This window comes from Spea bombifrons, chromosome 4, assembly GCF_027358695.1.
Source record: "Spea bombifrons isolate aSpeBom1 chromosome 4, aSpeBom1.2.pri, whole genome shotgun sequence".
NCBI classification, from domain to species: Eukaryota; Metazoa; Chordata; class Amphibia; order Anura; family Pelobatidae; genus Spea; species Spea bombifrons.
Window position 1 is genome coordinate 40,992,517 of NC_071090.1, and position 19,611 is coordinate 41,012,127.

Here is a 19,611-nt window from a genome sequence, read left to right on the forward strand (position 1 = left end):
AATATCAGGGCCTTCTCACAACTAACCAGCTTAGCCTTTAAGATTAAATTCATTATTTACCACATGCAATTGAACTTCCTTATTCTTGAGGCAACTTAATTACATAACAATCTGGAGTAGAATCCATACATTTGTCCCTACTCTTCTTTACTGCACCCCAGAGATCCTTACTAGTTGCTAAAAATAAATGTTATAGAAATACACAGCAACTCCCTGGGGCTATGCAACCGCTGTTTGTTGCCGCAGAAGTCTGTGTAAAGCAGTATCTTATACATGTGGAGCAAACATAAAATAAAGGTCCGATAAGAGTATTGTATATCCATAGTTCCGTACTTGACTATCGCTTACGAAATTATGTTTTGAGGTAATGATGTTGGGAAAAAATACAATGATTCCTAGACAAGGATAAAGTAGTAAATCATAGAAAATAAATTATCTTTTTTAAACAATCTAAGGTCTTTAATGGGAATCCATTAAATGGATTATATGTAAAAATACATAACACACAAATTAACAAAGTCATGATAGAGAAACATGTGAGACGTTCGGTCTTTTAAATCAGGACTCTCCTACTTAGAAATATAGTGTTTTACTTATATAGTGCCAACCAGGCCCGGACTGGCCATCGGGCACACCGGGCATTTGCCCGGTGGGCCGGGCCACGGCAGGGCCGCATTGACTTAGGGGCTGATGGAGCTGCAGCTCCAGGCCCCTACCCTACCTACCGGGTCCGCCACTCTAAGGGGCCGGGAAGTCCCCACCAAGGCCGGCCTTACGGGTCTGCGGCCGCACAGGGTATAAATTAAAACATCGGGGTTTTTTTTACTTTAGTTAACATCCTCCATGTTAAATAAAGTTTTTTTTAACTTTATTTAACATGGAGGATGTTAAATAAAGTTGAAAAAAAACCCCGATGTTTTAATTTAAACCCTGTGCGGCCGCAGACCCCTAAGGCCGGCCCTGGTGGGGGCTTCCCGGCCCCTTAGAGCAGGACCGGCCTTTGGGGTGTGCGACCGCACAGGGCGTCACACTCTAGGGGGCGGGGGGCGGTCCGCACCGGGTGCCGCTCATCAGGGGGTGCCAACTTGCGGCACCCGGCACCCCTCCAGAGACGGACAGTAATGTCCACCGCTGGAGGAGCAGGTTCGCAAGGGAGCGGTATCGGAGGTCTTTAACAGACCTCCGGTTCCCTTGAGTGATTTTAAGCCGGGTTCAACCCGGCTTAAAATCACTCAAGGGAGCCGGAGGTCTGTTAAAGACCTCCGATACCGCTCCCTTGTGATCTGCACGGCAACAGCTGCTGTGCGCCGGGATCTGACAACAAACCCCGGCGCACAGCAGCTGTTGCCCTCTGAACCGGAAGAAGACAGAGAAGACAGAAGAACTGAAGAAGAGGAGCGAAGAGGAGGAAAAGGAGCTGTAAGGAGAAAAGAGGAAAGGTAGGAAAATATTCAGTGAGAGTGGATTAGTATATATGTGTGGATTGGTATATATGTGTGGATTGGTGTATGTGTGGATTGGTATATATGTGTGGATTGGTGTATGTGTGGATTGGTATATATGTGTGGATTGGTATACGTGTGGATTGGCATACGTGTGGATTGGCATACGTGTGGATTGGCATACGTGTGGATTGGTATACGTGTGGATTGGTATGTGTGTGGATTGGTATGTGTGTGGATTGGTATATGTGTGTGGATTGGTATACGTGTGGATTGGTATATATGTGTGGATTGGTATAGGTGTGGATTGGTATAGGTGTGGATTGGTATATATGTGTGGATTGGTAAGTGTGTGAGAGTGATGGGTGTTATGCTGTACCATTTCCAATGTCTTTTTCATGATCTAATTATGCTCTAAAAGTACATCATAACTCCCATCACTCTATACTGTTCCATACAGTGGCAGAGCTGGGAGGCAGAGGCCTTGCACCCCCACCGCAGGACTCCTGAAAGGTAAGTGAACTTCAAAGAGGGAGAGGGTAGATAGTTAGGAGGGGGTAGATAGATAGGGGGCATTGACTTAGGGGCTGATGGAGCTGCAGCTCCAGGCCCCTACCCTACCTACCGGGTCCGCCACTCTAAGGGGCCGGGAAGTCCCTACCAAGGCCGGCCTTACGGGTCTGCGGCCACACAGGGTATAAATTAAAACATCGGGTTTTATTTTACTTTATTTAACATCCTCCATGTTAAATAAAGTTTTTTTTAACTTTATTTAACATGGAGGATGTTAAATAAAGTTGAAAAAAAAACCCGATGTTTTAATTTAAACCCTGTGCGGCCGCAGACCCCTAAGGCCGGCCCTGGTGGGGGCTTCCCGGCCCCTTAGAGCAGGACCGGCCTTTGGGGTGTGCGACCGCACAGGGCGTCACACTCTAGGGGGCGGGGGGCGGTCCGCACCGGGTGCCGCTCATCAGGGGGTGCCAACTTGCGGCACCCGGCACCCCTCCAGAGACGGACAGTAATGTCCGCCGCTGGAGGAGCAGGTTCGCAAGGGAGCGGTATCGGAGGTCTTTAACAGACCTCCGGTTCCCTTGAGGGATTTTAAGCCGGGTTCAACCCGGCTTAAAATCACTCAAGGGAGCCGGAGGTCTGTTAAAGACCTCCGATACCGCTCCCTTGTGATCTGCACGGCAACAGCTGCTGTGCGCCGGGATCTGACAACAAACCCCGGCGCACAGCAGCTGTTGCCCTCTGAACCGGAAGAAGACAGAGAAGACAGAAGAACTGAAGAAGAGGAGCAAAGAGGAGGAAAAGGAGCTGTAAGGAGAAAAGAGGAAAGGTAGGAAAATATTCAGTGAGAGTGGATTAGTATATATGTGTGGATTGGTATATATGTGTGGATTGGTGTATGTGTGGATTGGTATATATGTGTGGATTGGTGTATGTGTGGATTGGTATATATGTGTGGATTGGTATACGTGTGGATTGGCATACGTGTGGATTGGCATACGTGTGGATTGGTATACGTGTGGATTGGTATGTGTGTGGATTGGTATGTGTGTGGATTGGTATATGTGTGTGGATTGGTATACGTGTGGATTGGTATATATGTGTGGATTGGTATAGGTGTGGATTGGTATAGGTGTGGATTGGTATATATGTGTGGATTGGTAAGTGTGTGAGAGTGATGGGTGTTATGCTGTACCATTTCCAATGTCTTTTTCATGATCTAATTATGCTCTAAAAGTACATCATAACTCCCATCACTCTATACTGTTCCATACAGTGGCAGAGCTGGGAGGCAGAGGCCTTGCACCCCCACCGCAGGACTCCTGAAAGGTAAGTGAACTTCAAAGAGGGAGAGGGTAGATAGTTAGGAGGGGGTAGATAGGTAAAAGGGCGTGAGACGGGGAACGAGGGTAGATAGGGAGAAGGGAGTGAGAAGGGGTAGATAGGGGAGAAGGGAGTGAGAAGGGGTAGATGGGGCAGAAGGGTGTGAGAAGGGGTAGATAGGGCAATCATACTCCTATCATGCCAAGTCTGCGAGTACATCCTGGAATCTGGGTATGCCTGGGCATGATAGGAATGTGATTGCTGTTAACAATCATATATATATACATATAATATTGTTTTTTAATTGTTTTGTCCTATTTTGGTGTGTTACTTACTTTAAATAAAAGTGTTAGATTTTTTTATGGTGTGGGGAGGTCATATTCGGTTTCGGACAGGTAAATGCTGCATTTTCGGTTTCAGTCCAGAATTCGTTTCGGTGCATCCCTACTACTAAGCCAGACAATGAAGTGGTAGGCCTACACCACATCAATGTTTGGCGTAGTATATAGTGATTGGTGTTATGCTGCACTATTGTCAATGTCTGGCTCAATGTATAGTGATAGGGATTACGCTGTACCACTGTCAATGTGTGCCTCAGTATATAGTGATAGGTGTTATGCTGTACCACCGTCATTGTCTGCCTCAGTATATAGTGGTAGGTGTTACGCTGTACCACCATCAATTTCTGCCTCAGTATATAGTGATAAGTATTATGCTGTACCACCGTCAATGTCTGCCTCAGTATATAATGATAACAGTGAGAAGAGGCAGAGGTGGTAGATAGTGATACAGGGGGATAGATAGTGAGAAAGGGGAGTTTTGTTACAAGTTTTTATTCCTTTCTTTTTTTGGGATGGGGGGGCACCAGAGGAGTAGTCCGCACAGGGCGCCAGAACACCTAAGGCCGGCTCTGCCTTAGAGTGGCGGACCCGGTTGCAGTTGCGGCGGGCTTAAGGGGCTCTGCCTTAATGCGGCCATATTTTAAGGTACTAGCCTGGAGCTGCAGCTCCATCAGCCCCTAAGTCAATCCTGCCCTGCCACAGGCGCGGTCGCAGTTGCTGCTTGCTCTGGCAACAAGGTAAGTAGGGTGAGGGAGGGGGCTGCAGTGAGAAGGGGCAGAGGGGGGTTAGGTAGTGAGAAAGGGGGAGAGGGGATAGATAGAGGCGGTACATATTGATAAGTGGGGAAGGGGGTTACATAGTGAAAAGGGGGAACATAGTGAGAAGGGGCAGATAAGATGATGAGAGGGGGTAGTGTGAATGCGTATGAGAATGAATAAATGTGTGGATGAATTGTGTGAATGCGTATGACAATTAATGAATTCATGTGTGGATGAATTGCTTGAATGATTTGTGAGACTGCATTAATGAATGTGTTAATGATTTGTGTGAATGATTAAATGCAAAGATGGTACATGAAGGGTGGGCTTTAACAATAAATAAATAAATAAATAAATATGGGCTGCTCAGGCTTAAATGCCCGGGCCTATTTTTTGTCCCAGTCCGGGCCTGGTGCCAACAATTTATTTAGTGCTTCTTCAAATACATACAGTCAAAGTGTATGACAAACCATTACATTATTCAAAGAGGGCCCTGCTCACAAGCTTACAATTTAGAGGGAATGGTGTTTAGAAAAAAAAGTATAGACATGGAGGAAGAGATAGTGCTATCTATGAATTTGAGGGTTGTATAAATGGGTGATTTAATAACCTCTAGTTGAATAGATTGTGTTTTAACGTGAGTTTTAAAGTTGTTCTTGAATATTGTGAAGGAGAGGGAAAGCAGGAGGTTAGGTGGAAGTGATTTCCAGAGGAGCAATGCAAGCGAAGTCTTGTTTGCATGAAAATTAAGAGATAGCAAAGGAAGAGGAAAGCCTTAGCCCATGAGAAGAGCATAAAGATCAAGTAGGGGAGTTTTTTTAAGTGAAGAAATATGCAGTATCATGGATCGCTTTGCATGTTATTATAATGATTTTTAATTTATTTTTTTCACAAAGTAGAGTAGCAGATGAAGGGTGTCCTGTACTGTCCTACTCAGCAGAATTGATAGATGCTAATACAGGGATTTAAACATGCACGGGATAGGAATAAAGCAATCCTGAATCTAAGACAAGACCAAGGACTTACATTTGGGTGTTTCTAGTAGGGCGAATGGGCAGACTAGAAGAGCTGAATAGTTCTTATCTGGAGTCAAGTGCTATGTTTCTACGTAGGGTACGCCAAAGATGACCCCAAGGCATTGTTCCTGGTTAATAGTGGAGACAGTTATGTGTTGTATATACTTCTCCTCAATCAAACCAATATATATATCATGTTGTTAATGGAGATGGAGAATTCAGGTATGGGGGTGCAGATGGAAGAACGGAAGATGATGAGTTTAGTTTTCGAGAGATTAAGTCTCAGTTAGAGTTGTGACCTCCAAGAAGAAACAGCAGAGAAGGAAAGAGATCAGGGGAAGACAGGTATCATCATGAATATCATCTATATTTAGGTGATACTGGAAGCCGATATAAAAATGTCAGGTCCACTTTAATTTGGGCTTTAAGTAGTCAGAATCATTTTCTAATCTTGGGCAAGTCAGACATCTAAAAAAAACAAGTTTCAAGAACAAAGACTATAGAGTGCCTCCTCTTATCTGATGTTTGCATGTAATAAGGTTCATAAGATGGATTTTTTTCTGATAAAATGAATAAATGGCTATAACACAATGACATTCTGATAATGTGTAGGTTAACAGATAATATGTGCTGGTACTAGGGTAATTAGCCTGTAATCTGTAGTTGTCATTTAAACCTTTACTGTTTTAGTTTGAGGTGTGTGTGTGTGATATTTTCCTGGAATATTGTGTACCCAATTGTTTAGTTTAGCTTTCCATGGGTCATTACAAAAATATATATAAAGTCAATTACAACGGTTAACAAAACATTTTGTACAGCTTTCCATTTGATCATGTAACCTTTTCAGTAATAAAAGTTTTACAAGAGACAAGTATATAATATAAAAATGTTACTAGAAGTATAGAAGTTTAATTTTTTGTATCATGATTATTTCCTTTAATAATATTGGGTTTAATTGGGTAATTACAAAGTTCCCCCCTGCCTAAATAACTTCAAACATGCATAAACTGCTGATCGTTATAAGCAGCAAGAATATCGTTGTTTATCAGACACAGACTAGTAATGATAAATTTATGACTGTGAATACATGTACTAGACAGATGGCTGGTTTCATTCTTTGATTTTTAAATTGATCGTTCCTCTGTTTCTATCTAATTAATCTAAAAAATCAACAAATCTTAATTGTTCATTATAAAGCAAGAAATCACTAGTGGGAGACACTGATCTCGGTAAATAAAAACAAAACCTTCAAGTAGAAATTTAAAAAGTGTTTATGCTAGATAATGAAATTCATAACCCTTGTTACATCAGCCACCTACCCAAATTACCTAATGTTGTTCTCTTATGATTAAAAGAATCACTTAATGTTTTTATTAAATTATAGTAGTCTATTAAAGACAGAATTGATAAATTACAAATGTTTTATTTTCCAGTGAGAACATTATCAGAACAAAGCCTTAGAAAGTATTTCCCGTTAAAGAAGTGTTTAAGGAAAAAGGTTGTGCATTCGGCCCTATGCGGTATAAATGTTTTACATTGAACCCTATTGCATCTATGACATCTTGGGTGAATGTCTAGCCTTGGACTTATTGCTAAGATTTCATTTTGATTTCCTCCATTTTTCTGTAGACACATATCGTTTGAACCACTTACAATTAGACTAACAGGCTATGCTTTTTTATTAACCCCTTAATGACAAAGCCCGTACATGTACGTGCTCAAAATGCATTGTTTTCAATGGGTTTAGGGACCGCCCATTGTCCTTAAGGGGTTAAGAATTACAAAACAAACAAATTTGAAACATAATCACCTATACCAAACTGATTATGAGTTTACTCCCTACATAGTAGATAACTTTAATCCCAATAAAAGCCTTGAAAAACAAATATATAGACACTTTATTTTCATTTTTTTTTTTTTTTAGATCCATGTTTATATAGTGTTTTCATGCAAAAGCGGGCAAAGTGCTAGGGTGAGGGAAACCCGAATTCTATCTTATCTTATTACATAATCAAGCATTTTTTTTAAAAAACCTTAAGATCCCCACAATCACATGCCGCCTTATACAATTAGTAGCAGGACTTTACAGTTATTACTTTATTTTCTGCAACATACATTTTGTTTTCTTTAATTAATAAAAAGGAACTCCACTCGCCTTTATCACAGTTGCTGTGATAAACTGAGACTTGATTCCAATGCTAGAAACAAAATAAGAATTCAAGGCATTGACGCCCCAAATAGAATACAATAGAATACTTCCCAGAAAATAACAGGGTACCGCATGGGTCAATTCTTTGACTTCCCTATTCAAAGTTCTTAAATCGTGTATCCATTCAAGTCATGTAACTATTACATAACTCTTCTCCAGTCATCCAGTAGAGTACCATATGGTTTGGAACATATGTCGATTTTACCCTGGATGCCTATTTGGCCATATCAAATATAACAATTGTGTTATGACTTGTATATTTTACATGAAACATTTAAAACGCTCAATCCAACAGCCTGTCTATACATTTAAATATGTTCTTGGAAAAAAACACTTATTCCTCTGAGTAAATAAAATCAAGGAACACAAATTCATTCATTCATTACACATCATGGACAGTGTAATGTGAAATGTCACAGTGTATTATTACAGAAAATCTATATGCCTGGTGAAATTGTATAGTAGAAAAATAATTGAAAGCAGGGGCCGACATTAACACCTGCGGCTTCCATAAATCACAAATTACCTGTCCAATCCACTGCAGTGACTAAAATCTCTCTCCATTATTCATCCGTATCTCAGCTGGTAGTATGGCAAAGCTTGGTGCTGCTGCATAGCACATAGTCTTACTAAACTTAAACTGATTTAGTTTCTATGTTTGGGGTGCCAAAGGTTTTCTTTTTGCTGAATATGCTATTAATCTGCTAAATTTCCTCTCCTATATAAAAAAGTTTGTGCATGATTGTCCTTTAACCATTGCATTAAGGCAATGTAGAACCTATTTATAAAAACACAAAACCTAACAGATTGTTGCTTTAACCCCTTGCCAGGGTGACTTAGTAGGTATTTAGTCTAAAACAAAATTGGAGCTAAGATTACTTGAACACTGAGACAATGGTATTCTTCAAGCACTGCATACAACAGAGCCATAAACCACTATGTTTGAGCTTTGTTAGCACATGGAACATACCTTTCATACTTTCTTGGTTTACTCTCACACATTACATTGAGTTTTATCTTGATGTAATGTGGAACTGAATATTGTTTTGCTTAAATCCATCCTACTAATGTGTACGGTAGAGTTGATGTTTTTGAACATTAAAAAGTATAAAACGGTACATGATTAGTCGAGCAATTTTTATTCAGGTTGGGAATCTGAGATACATTTGGTTGTTTGATATAATTTGGTGCTGAATTCAGATAAAGCGCACCAAGTGTTGCAAAGACAGCTAGAGGGCCTTTGCTGTTGACCTTAAACTAAGCTGAACATTGCTTACCAAAGCTTATTTTTAAGCTTGAGTTTGTGAATAAAATGCCTTCCGTTATAAGTAATGTTTCGCCTTTTACTTTCCAGAGATAGCTTAGCTGGTTGCAACCATCAAGTTTTCATTTTGTATTTGTCTGTATTTGAAGATGTATGTGAGAACGTTTGTTCTGTGAAAGGGGTGATTAATAAAACAGTTTATTTACATTGTTTGTCCTGTTCTCTTTTATTCTTACAGCTTAATGACATTATAGTGAGTACACCAGGGACCGCTATGCAGATGTACTTCCTGGAGACATTGCTTCTTCAAGACAAGCCATTACTTTTTGTTGGCCCCACGAGCACTGGAAAGACAGCTATTACCAACAGCTTCCTGAGACGGTTACCTCAAGAAAAATATGCTGTATGTCAAATTAACTTCTCAGTGCAGACTTCAGCTAATCAGACCCAGGATATCTTCCTAACAAAACTCGAAAGGTACCCTGAGTTTTAATTAAAATCAAATATGTAATAGTGCTTGGTTTTATCCGCAGAGATTAACCCACAAGATAATATTAGCCACTTGGCTTAGATTTCTGACAGTACAAATGAAATCTGATTGGTTTCACTCCACTATGCTTATTACCAGGCAAAATGCATTTTAATTGCTGTTGACAAATATTCTGATTCATTGCATGCGGATAATAGGACACAATTCAGAGGACCATGTGTCATTTTAAAATGTATTTTTTTTTCTTCAGGAAACAAAATAATAAAAAAAAAAACTATTCCATAGGAGAATGCATGGACATCTGGTCCTGGGCTTTCTGTAGTCCATAGCATATTAAAATGAATCAGTAATTTGTGTCTTAATAGGAAATAAGGGCCATCTGTTTGCTGCAAGATCAAAGCAGCAGGTGCATACTTCCCAACACAAGTAGGGTAAAAGGTCCATCTTTAAGGTTGAGTATGTCCAGGAAATACATTTATTTATTTTTCTTTGAACATTTGCAATTTTCATTCTTAACTGAACAATCAACATTTTCCTAGCTCAAAACACATTATAATTGAGACTGATAAATAATCATATGAATAATAAATCACATATCAGAGATATGTATTTCTTTACAAGCATATCACGGCATGTTTGGAATATGAGACCTTTACATGTGTCATTTATTGTACTACATTAAAATGAATGTCCAGTGGCTGAGGAAAATGGGGGAATCAATCAATCAATTAGAAACACAGTTTAGACAGGATTTTAATGCGCACATCTTGTTTAATAATTATTTATGGAACATTAACTGGATAGGTTAAAATATTTCATTCTGTTCTTGCAAACTGAATTTCTTTCTATAGACAGAATAGAAACTTACAGAAGATTATATATTATAAGTACTCTGTAGGAGATCAGGTGAATTCTAGTGCAAAAAATGTGGTATAATGATTTTTACTGCTAATAGCTCAGTATTTAGCGCTCCAATTTGCTTTAATTTCCAGGATAACTAAAAATGTATTCTATCTATACACATCAGAATAAATCAAAGCTACTAATTGTTACAGAACAAGTTTTAAGCATTTTATAAGACAATAAATTATACATTCTCTCACTTAAATTATATATTGTCTAATTATTAAAATTCAAATGCACAAGGAGCTTAATTATATTTTATGAAATCATTATATTTTGTTGATATATTTTATCTGTATTAAAACTGTAAATAATCCTTTTTTTGGCATTCAACATGTGGTTTATTCAGCAATTTATGATAGTTTCATGTAAATTATGATCATCCTTACAGATTTTCTACTTCCATAAAGCGGAGCTTAATAAATGACAAAGAACATTTGGAAACATTTGTCAAGTGTTAGAACATGTGCAGTAGTTAGTACTAAGTATAGTTAGAATTATTTCTTGCTAATTGCCTTGTTACTAAATTGTAACTTATCAAGCTTTTATTATTACACTAAACATATGTCACTGTTGCACTGGAAGTTGTTATTGCATTGTTTGATGATCATTTTTATGTATATGTATATATATATATATATATATATCTTACTGTAGATAATAATATTTTAAATCATTAAAATAGGTTTCAACACTGCTACTTTATTTGATCATCATTTTAATAAATCTTGTGCAATGTATACTAGGTGCTTCCAGGGTTTAGCTCCAAAGACTTATCTAAAAAGACAAAACCAAGAGACCAACATATAGCTGTAAAGAAGATATTACAATATTACAGAGCATTATTCTCACAATATGTGTGGTCTAAAGGACCTATTAATCTTAGGTGTAAATCTAAGAATTGCCATATAAGTAAGCCATTTACCTGGGGTTATTCACCAAGGGCTTTAAATGGTGAAACATTCCCCAGACACTCATGGCAACACCTACATTACATTGTGAGGACCTGCAAAAGCCTAGTGCTAGTGAATAAATCCCAAAGGGTATCAATAAGGCCTTCATATGTCAGTACAGTTTCCCTTTGAATTCTCTAAGTGCAGATAACTTTACCTTCAGCCTACAACCAAGAACGTATCATCCATGATCCAGATATGATCTCAGAGCCATACCAAATGGTGAGCTCCTATGCTGCTGCAAAAATGCTAGGCCCAGACCACAATAAAGTGAAATGATTGAGTTCATTCTAACAGAATAATACATAGTAATACTGATTTTTTATTAGCATATTCACAGAGGTAAATAATTTAAAGACCCCTGATAATGTGAATTGCTTAGCTGTAGAATTTTCAGATAATGGCAAATTGAGTGCTGGAAGAACTATTGACCACAATGAGACTTTGAAGAATCTTAAAGGGACAGTTTACTGTTCTTAACAGTCCCACTAAAGAAAACGGCATAGTAAAGTGGTTTTCTAAAATAAATATAAAAACCCTTTCTTCCATGATCTGACAATTCTCACCAGTAGCAGGAAAGCAGAAGGAGTGCTTTTCGTGGATGTACACAGAGGTTCTCTTAGACACCCCCTCCTGCAATGTTCACATAGGCAGCGCTGGTCTTGACTGGGGGTAATTATATCACATGCAAGGAGAATAGCTGACATGTGACATAACAGAAATGCATCAAAGTGCATATGATAGCTGGAGGGTGCCTTCAACGAATACAGAAACATTGAAATGTACTGTGTACAACAAACTTGGTTTCAATGTAAACATATTTGTATGTAATAAAACAGTATCGGTGTTATTGTGGTTTTTTTTTGAAAATTTTAGAAAATGTTTTTAAAAAAACCTCTAATTAAAGACAAACTTTTAAAAGTTTAAAACTTTTGTATACGTTTAAGTGTAATATAATTAACAGTATCACGTTTCTGTTGGATTAAAAGGATATAAATAAATTTACCCAGGAACAATCATCACGTAACACGTCCAAGGCAAAACTAGTTTACTTCGGTTGTCTTTGTGATCTACAAGCTTCTGTTTTCTTAAATTAAAAGTGAGTGCAAATCATAACCAAACAGAGGTTTAGACAGGCATTGTATGTTTACCCGACACATTCTCTTTTCATATCTTGAGGGTTTTTCTTTTCACTGTAGAGTTTGTTGAATGTGGCAGAATGACAACAGCTAAATTTTTTCATATTCCCTTATGACCAAATTCTGTCAGCCTGCACTCCCTGTAAGTGACATATGGCATTTAAGCCAGCACAACTATGGCAGAAAGAAGCATCGCAGACAGAATATAACTATGCCGCAGAGGAGAGAGAAGGAAACTTTTGTTGTTTCCCATTCTGATAAATTTAGATGACAAATTAATAAAGGAGAATTAGAGCTGATTGTCTTGCCTTGAATCACACTTTTTTTTATTGTTGTTATAATACTCTCATTAAATGCCCCACGGAAAATAAATGTTAAAAATTACAGGATATATTTGCTTCCTTCTAAATTATCACTGATGCGGGCTTGGTGACAAAATAATTGTCTCACTAATTATTTAGTACACATTCATATTTTAATCTCCATTAATATGCATAGTTCTGCATTTTCAGAGGAACTGTGCATTCCAAAGGACATTTATAACAGAGAAGCATCCGTAACAACTAGACTGACTGTGAATTATTATAGTATTATTGTAAGAGCTAATAGGAGATATGCTACAATAAAAGTAGTATATAAGTGCTGGTTTACGATTTATTAGTTTCACTGCATTGTTTCCGAGACGTTTTTGTTAAGTTGTGTGATACAAGTAATAAAAGCTGCTGAGGGTAGAGATGTAAAAAAAAATGCATTTCCTTATAATTCAGACAGATTAAACTGAGCTCTGCCACAGAGCTGAAACCAGGGATCTTGTCACATGGAGCAAGGTTAGAAATCATGCCCCATGATGATGTCACATTAATTTCCTGAAGTGGAGGAGACCACAAGGAGGCATAGGCTATCAGCTTAAACCTGACCCCTAAAACGTGTGGTGGCTGTGGCAGCTGCCCCTCTTCCCCCGGCCCTTCTCTGCCAGAAAGAGTAAATGCAAATCTCCTTTAAATGTGCAGAGTCTTCTTTTCAGGTTTTTTATTTTTTAGATTGAAGTCAAGACTTGTAACTGTTCATCTTATATCTAACTCCATCAGGTTTCCTTAATGCTGTTCTTGTGCTTTGCACCGTCATCTTTCTTGTGGCTCTGTGTCACTGACTTCAACTTTGTTTTTCAACATCTTGTTTTTTGTTTGTTTTCACGAAGTTGTAACTCGAACATATTTGGTCTCTTCAGGAAAATCCTCATATTTGAGATATTTAAATTAAACCCTTGCTGAAATGATTTTACTAATTAAAATACAGTGGGAGTATCAAAAGGGATGAAATTATGTGTAGCCATTTAAAACTATAATGTGAAGTATATTAATGATTTAGTGCACATGACTAAGCATAATGGTTGAGGGTATACAGTAAAGGTTAATTTACTGAAAAGGGGTAGTATTATGCAGTGGCTTATAATGAAAAAGCCTCATAACGTTTCACTAGCTTCTCATACATACAGTATATAGCCTTCACACGGAGAACCTCCATGCCCTTTGGATCCATAGTCATGGTCAATAAATTAAATTATGGAAGTTGTGCCATCTTTATTAAATATGGTGGTTTAGGGGGGAAAAAACCTGCATTTGTTAACATTATAAAACTCCCAATTCTAATAACAGCAGCAGCATGCTAGTTCTCGATGAATCTCCAAGCTCTCACATTCGCAAATTGTCCTTTAGAGATATGCTTATTGACCTGGGGCCTTTTAATAAACAGGTTGCTAGTTGTTAATTGTTATTTGAACTTTACTTGCATTTCCTGGGTGGTTTATCTAATTTCCCGATGCTGTTTCAAGTAATTACTTTTTTCTGTACTTTCTTTATTTAAAGGTCTCTTTCCAATAGTAATTGTGTGGTATCCAAGACACTACTGCTTCTTCCATATCCTATGGTAGACCTGAAAAAAGAGATAAGAAGTATATTTTATTAACATTTATTTCAGAAAATATGACTTTTTAAACAAAAGTAATTTAACCCCTTCAATCCCAGGGGTTTTTGGTACCTCAAAGCCCGGAGCAATTTTGCCATTTTTGCGCTATGTCGGTTCAGCGATGATTCTCGTTTCCTGTGAATAGTGTACCCATGTAAACTATATATTGTTTTTTGAAGGAGAGATAGAGCTTTCTTTTGATACCATAGTTGGATGATTAGCTGAAAATTTAGAATGAGAAATTTAGTAAAAACTAGCGAAAATATAAAAAAAAAACTTTTTTTTTTAATTTTCCCTCTGAATCCTCACAAAATTAGTTTATCAATTCAGGTGTCCTGATTTCAGAAATACCTAATTTATATAGATTTTCCATACTTTCCCAGCACCAGGGAGCATACTATAAGGTGTACATTTTTTGTAAAATTTTTATGCCTATGGCTTAACGGGTTTAGGGGTTGTGAACGGGGGCAGGAGGGCTATACTGGCTAGATGTTATGCTAGGGCAATGGGATGTAAGGTTTTTTAAATTTTTATTATCTTTTTTATATATTTTTTTAGAATTTTTTCATTTTTTTTATTTTTTATGTTATTTTTTATATATATTTTTTTTATACAAAAATGGTTAGAGGTCCTCTTAGGGACCTCCTGAACATGCCAGTGAGGTCACAATGACATCACAGCTCACATTATTATTTTTATTATTATTATTTATATTATTATTTTAATATAATTTTTATTATTATTATTTTTTAAATGAATTAACATGGTTTCTTACTCCCCCTCCCCGCAATCCCCCTGCACCGATCACACTGATCTCTAAGCAGGTCCTCACAGACGTGCATGAGATCGCAGCGTCTGTGCCTCATCGGAGGACAGGATATCCCTCAGCAGTGATGCAACCCTGGAAGGGAATGCCCGATCACACGATCAGCAGTTTGAAATGTAACAGCTTTCCGGCTTTCATGCCAGAAGCTGTTACAGCAGATCGGACAGCTGAAAGCCGGCGATGCTGGCTTCTGCTGTCAGTGGGGAGTCCAGGCTGTCGAAGGACAGCCTGATCTCCCATGCAGCGGCAGGGATGTGTTCCTGACGCTGCACGAAAGGTTGGACGTACCGGTACGTCCATAGGGGTTCCTTAATAGGCGTTTTTAAGACGTCCCGGTAAGTCCATAGGGGATTGAAGGGGTTAAAACAAAATCTGACTATAAAACTGTTAAAAAATGCATGTAAGACCTGCATCTAGATGGTGCTCTGCAAAAGTTTGTGGCAAGTCTGAAAAAATACTATAAAGTAAGAATGCTTTCACAAATAGACATGTTAATAGTTTATTTTTATCATTTCACAAAATGAAAAGTGAGTGAACAGAAGAAAAATCTAATTCAAATCAATATTTGGTGTGACCTCACCAGAAGAAATTACCTAGAAGAATCGATGCTGTTTTGTTTTGACAGCAGAGTTTTTTAAGGAACTTGGCAGGTGGGTTGTTCCAAACATTTTGGATAACTAACCACATATCTTTTGTGTATTTACTAAGCCTTAGTTGCCTCTCTCCCTTCATGTAATCCCAGACAGACTCGACATTGAGACCAGGGTTTAGCTAGGGCCATACCATCAATTCCAGGACTCATTCCTGTTCTTCTTTAGCCTGAAGATAGCTCCTAATGACTTTGGCTGTATGCTTGGTGTTGCAGAATACATTTTGGGGACAATCAGATGCCTCCATGATATTAATGCACGATGGATAAGTATCTGCCTGTACTTTTCTGAATTGATATGGTATTTGATTGGTCCCAAATTTATTCTGCAACATGACAATGACCCTAAACATAAAGACAAAGCCGCTAGAAACTATATTCAGTGTAAAGAAGAACAAGGTATTCTGAATGTGATGGTATGGCCCCCACAGAGCCCTGATCTCAACATCATCGAGTCTGTCTGGGATGACATGAAAAGAGAGAAGCAACTGAGGCTGCCAAAATGCACAGACGAACTGTGGTTCGTTCTCCAAGATGTTTAGAACAACCCACCTGCAGAGTTCCTTAAAAAATGTATGCAAGTGTTATTAGAATTGATGCTCTTTTGAAGGCAAAGTGTGGCCACACCAAATATTGATTTAATTTAGAATTTTCTTCTGTTCACTCACTTTGCATTTTGTTAAATGATAAAAAAAATAAACCGTTAACATGTTTTTTGAAAGCATTCTTACTTTACAGCATTTTTTCACACCTGCTTAAAACTGTTGCACAGTAGTGTATAAGTTATTAATAGCATGGTATGATATAAATTATGTAATAAAAAATACTAGTGGAAAGTTTCAGAGGAGAAGTGGGAATGATTGTCTAAAATCAGAGCCTTAGACATGAAATATTAAAGTATTTATTCACATTGAGGGATATATATAAGCGAAATAACTTAAATCGGTTAATATTGCAAGGAAATTTGAACATGCATGGGGTAAGCATAAGGCTATCCTGAATCTAAGATCAGGGCATGGACAAAAAGAAAAGATTATGTTATAAAAAAGTGAGAGAATCTGAACCAAGAAAATGTGTCTCCCAAATCACCCTGGTCAGAACTCACATGCGTATCCGATCAGAGTCGGCCTTAAGTGTTCTGGCGCCCTGTGCAGACTACTCCTCTGGCACCCCCCATCCCCTTCTCACTGCCCCCCCACTCTGCCCCTTCTCACTGCCCCCCCACTCTGCTCCTTCTCACTGCCCCCCCACTCTGCTCCTTCTCACTGCCTCCCCTCTGTCCCTTCTCACTGCCCCCCCACTCTGCCCCTTCTCACTGCCCCCCACTCTGCCCCTTCTCACTGCCTCCCCCCTGCCCCTTCTCACTGCCCCCCACCCCTTCTCACTGCCCCCCCACCCTTCTCACTGCCCCCTCCTTGCCCCTTCTCACTGCCCCTTCTCCCTATCCTTACTTACCTCGTTGCCGGAGTCCTGCGGTGGGGGCGGGAGGCGTTCGTCTTCCCGATCTGCCGCGATGCACGCTTCACTGCTGAGCGCCGGAAAAATTCCGGCACTCAGCATGAAACGCCGGCACCGCGACGGAGTCACGGAGAGTGAGGGGCGCCGAGCGGTTGCTGCAAAACTTCACGAGCGACCACTCGGCGCCCCTACCCGGGACTTAAATTGAAACATTGTTTTTTTTTGTTTTAACTTTATTTAACATCCTCAAAAAAACTTTATTTAATATGGAGGATGTTTAATAAAGTTAAAAAAACCCCGATGCTTTAATTTAAGTCCCGGGCAGGCGCCCCTGTTGCCATGGCGCCCTGTGCGGCTGTACAGGTCGCACACCCCTAAGGCCGGCCCTGTATCCGATTTCACACACTGGTTAGCACTACCTCCCCACTGTTCGTCTGATCACATCAGTACTTTTTCCCGGTTTCCCAGGTACATCGCCCGTTCCACCCAATACAATATTGTCATTTGTGATGAGCCTTAACTGTTCAACTACCAAACAACTCTCATCATGTTGCTGAAATACTGCATTGTGTTATGGCTATCTTTATACATTGTTGAGTAGATCATGTGAGGCATATTGTTTTTTTATTACGGTATTTTGTGTTTAGTTTGTTAAATTGTTGTCTGATTTTAATTGTTTACTAATTTTATTAATTCTTTTTAATATATATATATATATCGAAACAAATACTTCTCAGAGCTTATTCAAATGTAGATTGTTTCAGCAAACAATGCTTAATACAAGAGTTTACATATTTCAGTTATTAAGATAATATTTTTTTATTAGATACAGCAATAAAATAGCATTTAGTAATTTGGGTTTGGTATATATGTATATTGTTTTCAAGTGTACATTTAAATGTATCATTTCATCATCTTAACCGGTTAAAAACCCAGATCGACTTGCCAGAAAACAACAATATCTGGAGCTTACAAATTAAAAGCTTTCTGTGTTGTCAGATAAGATGAAGTTGGTTGCATTTCTTACAGTTTGATTAATCCCACTGCTTTATACTCACATTTCTTGTCAATGTTAAACAAAGGTTCTAGCAAGAAGAGTTTAGGAAGCTTATTTACCTCAGAATGCCCTGCCACCTTTGATTAAATTCCATACGCACAATGTTAGATGACCTTTTACGGCACTTCTGATAGAACCAGAGGTCATGGATTGTTACTAATCTTGTTGTTGCTAACAATGATGTCACTTAGGATACACTTGAAGGGTTTTGCGTTTTTTTTCTTGTTTTCTGTTAAATGTTACCTGGAAATTAACATGAACAAAATTAATGGTTTAATTTTGCAGACGAAAGAAGAGGGTGTACGGAGCTCCACCGGGGAAAAGAGCCTTTGTCTTTGTTGATGACCTAAACATGCCTGCCAAGGAGAAATATGGAGCCCAGCCTCCCATTGAACTGCTGAGGCAATGGATTGACCATGGCTACTGGTTTGACAGGTGCAATAAATATTAATTAGTGTGCTTGGCTACAGAGGAGTAATGATATACACTGTTTCTGTGAAGCATTAAATTGTTGTATTAGTCTATAATTTCTCATCTGCTCAGACCCAACTGGAAAACATTTTGTGTTACAAGAATATCACAAAGAATAAGATATTCACACTTCTTACCAGATAGAGTATTATTTGCTCATTTTCAGATTATATTCAGCACAGTACTCTAAAAACTTTTTTCATGTAGAATTTGGGGGATTTTTTAAATACACTTAGGGCATTATCTTTAAAGTCACCTATTGTTTTCACAAGTAAAAAAGGGAACTTATAGACCAAAAATAAGTGACACTGTTCTTTTATAATATTTTTGCCATTTTGAAGAAGTCAATTATTTTGTCAATGGCCCTCAAATTGTGTGAAAGCTTTAGAAGTTATCAGCTGCTTTGTTTGCGCAACTAGCTCTGGTTTCAGATAGAGGTCCAGTCATTGAAACACTCTCACCAAGTTTGTGAGCCAACGCACAAAATACTGTACACAACATTTTTTGGAACTTTTAAATGGTCAGTGGACTTTCCAGATACTATTTATTTGTGTATATGGACATACATATATATATATACAGTGCTGTGAAAATGTTTTTTTCCCAATTTCATCTGTTTTTGACTTAGATGTTTCAGATCATAAAACTATTTTTAGTAGTAGACAAAAATAAGCTAAATAAATACAAAGTGCAGTTTTAAAATGATTTCATGTACAGAAGGAAAAAGCTACTTAACATACCTGGTACTATGTGAAAAAGTGATTGCCCCCTTAGTTACAAAATCAGGTAACCAAATTTCATTGATCATTGGGTTCATTTTCACTAGACATACCCAGG

At 38.4% G+C, this 19,611-nt stretch overlaps 1 protein-coding gene across 1 annotated transcript in view; it reads left to right on the top strand.

Moving 5' to 3' along the window:
• LOC128492590 (dynein axonemal heavy chain 3-like) overlaps nt 1-19,611 on the top strand; it is a 428,956-nt gene that overhangs the window by 251,708 nt on the left and 157,637 nt on the right. The window contains exons 42-43 of the mRNA XM_053465187.1: nt 9,102-9,340; nt 18,589-18,738. Coding sequence (XP_053321162.1) covers nt 9,102-9,340; nt 18,589-18,738 — 389 coding nt within the window. The remainder of the gene's footprint in view (nt 1-9,101; nt 9,341-18,588; nt 18,739-19,611) is intronic.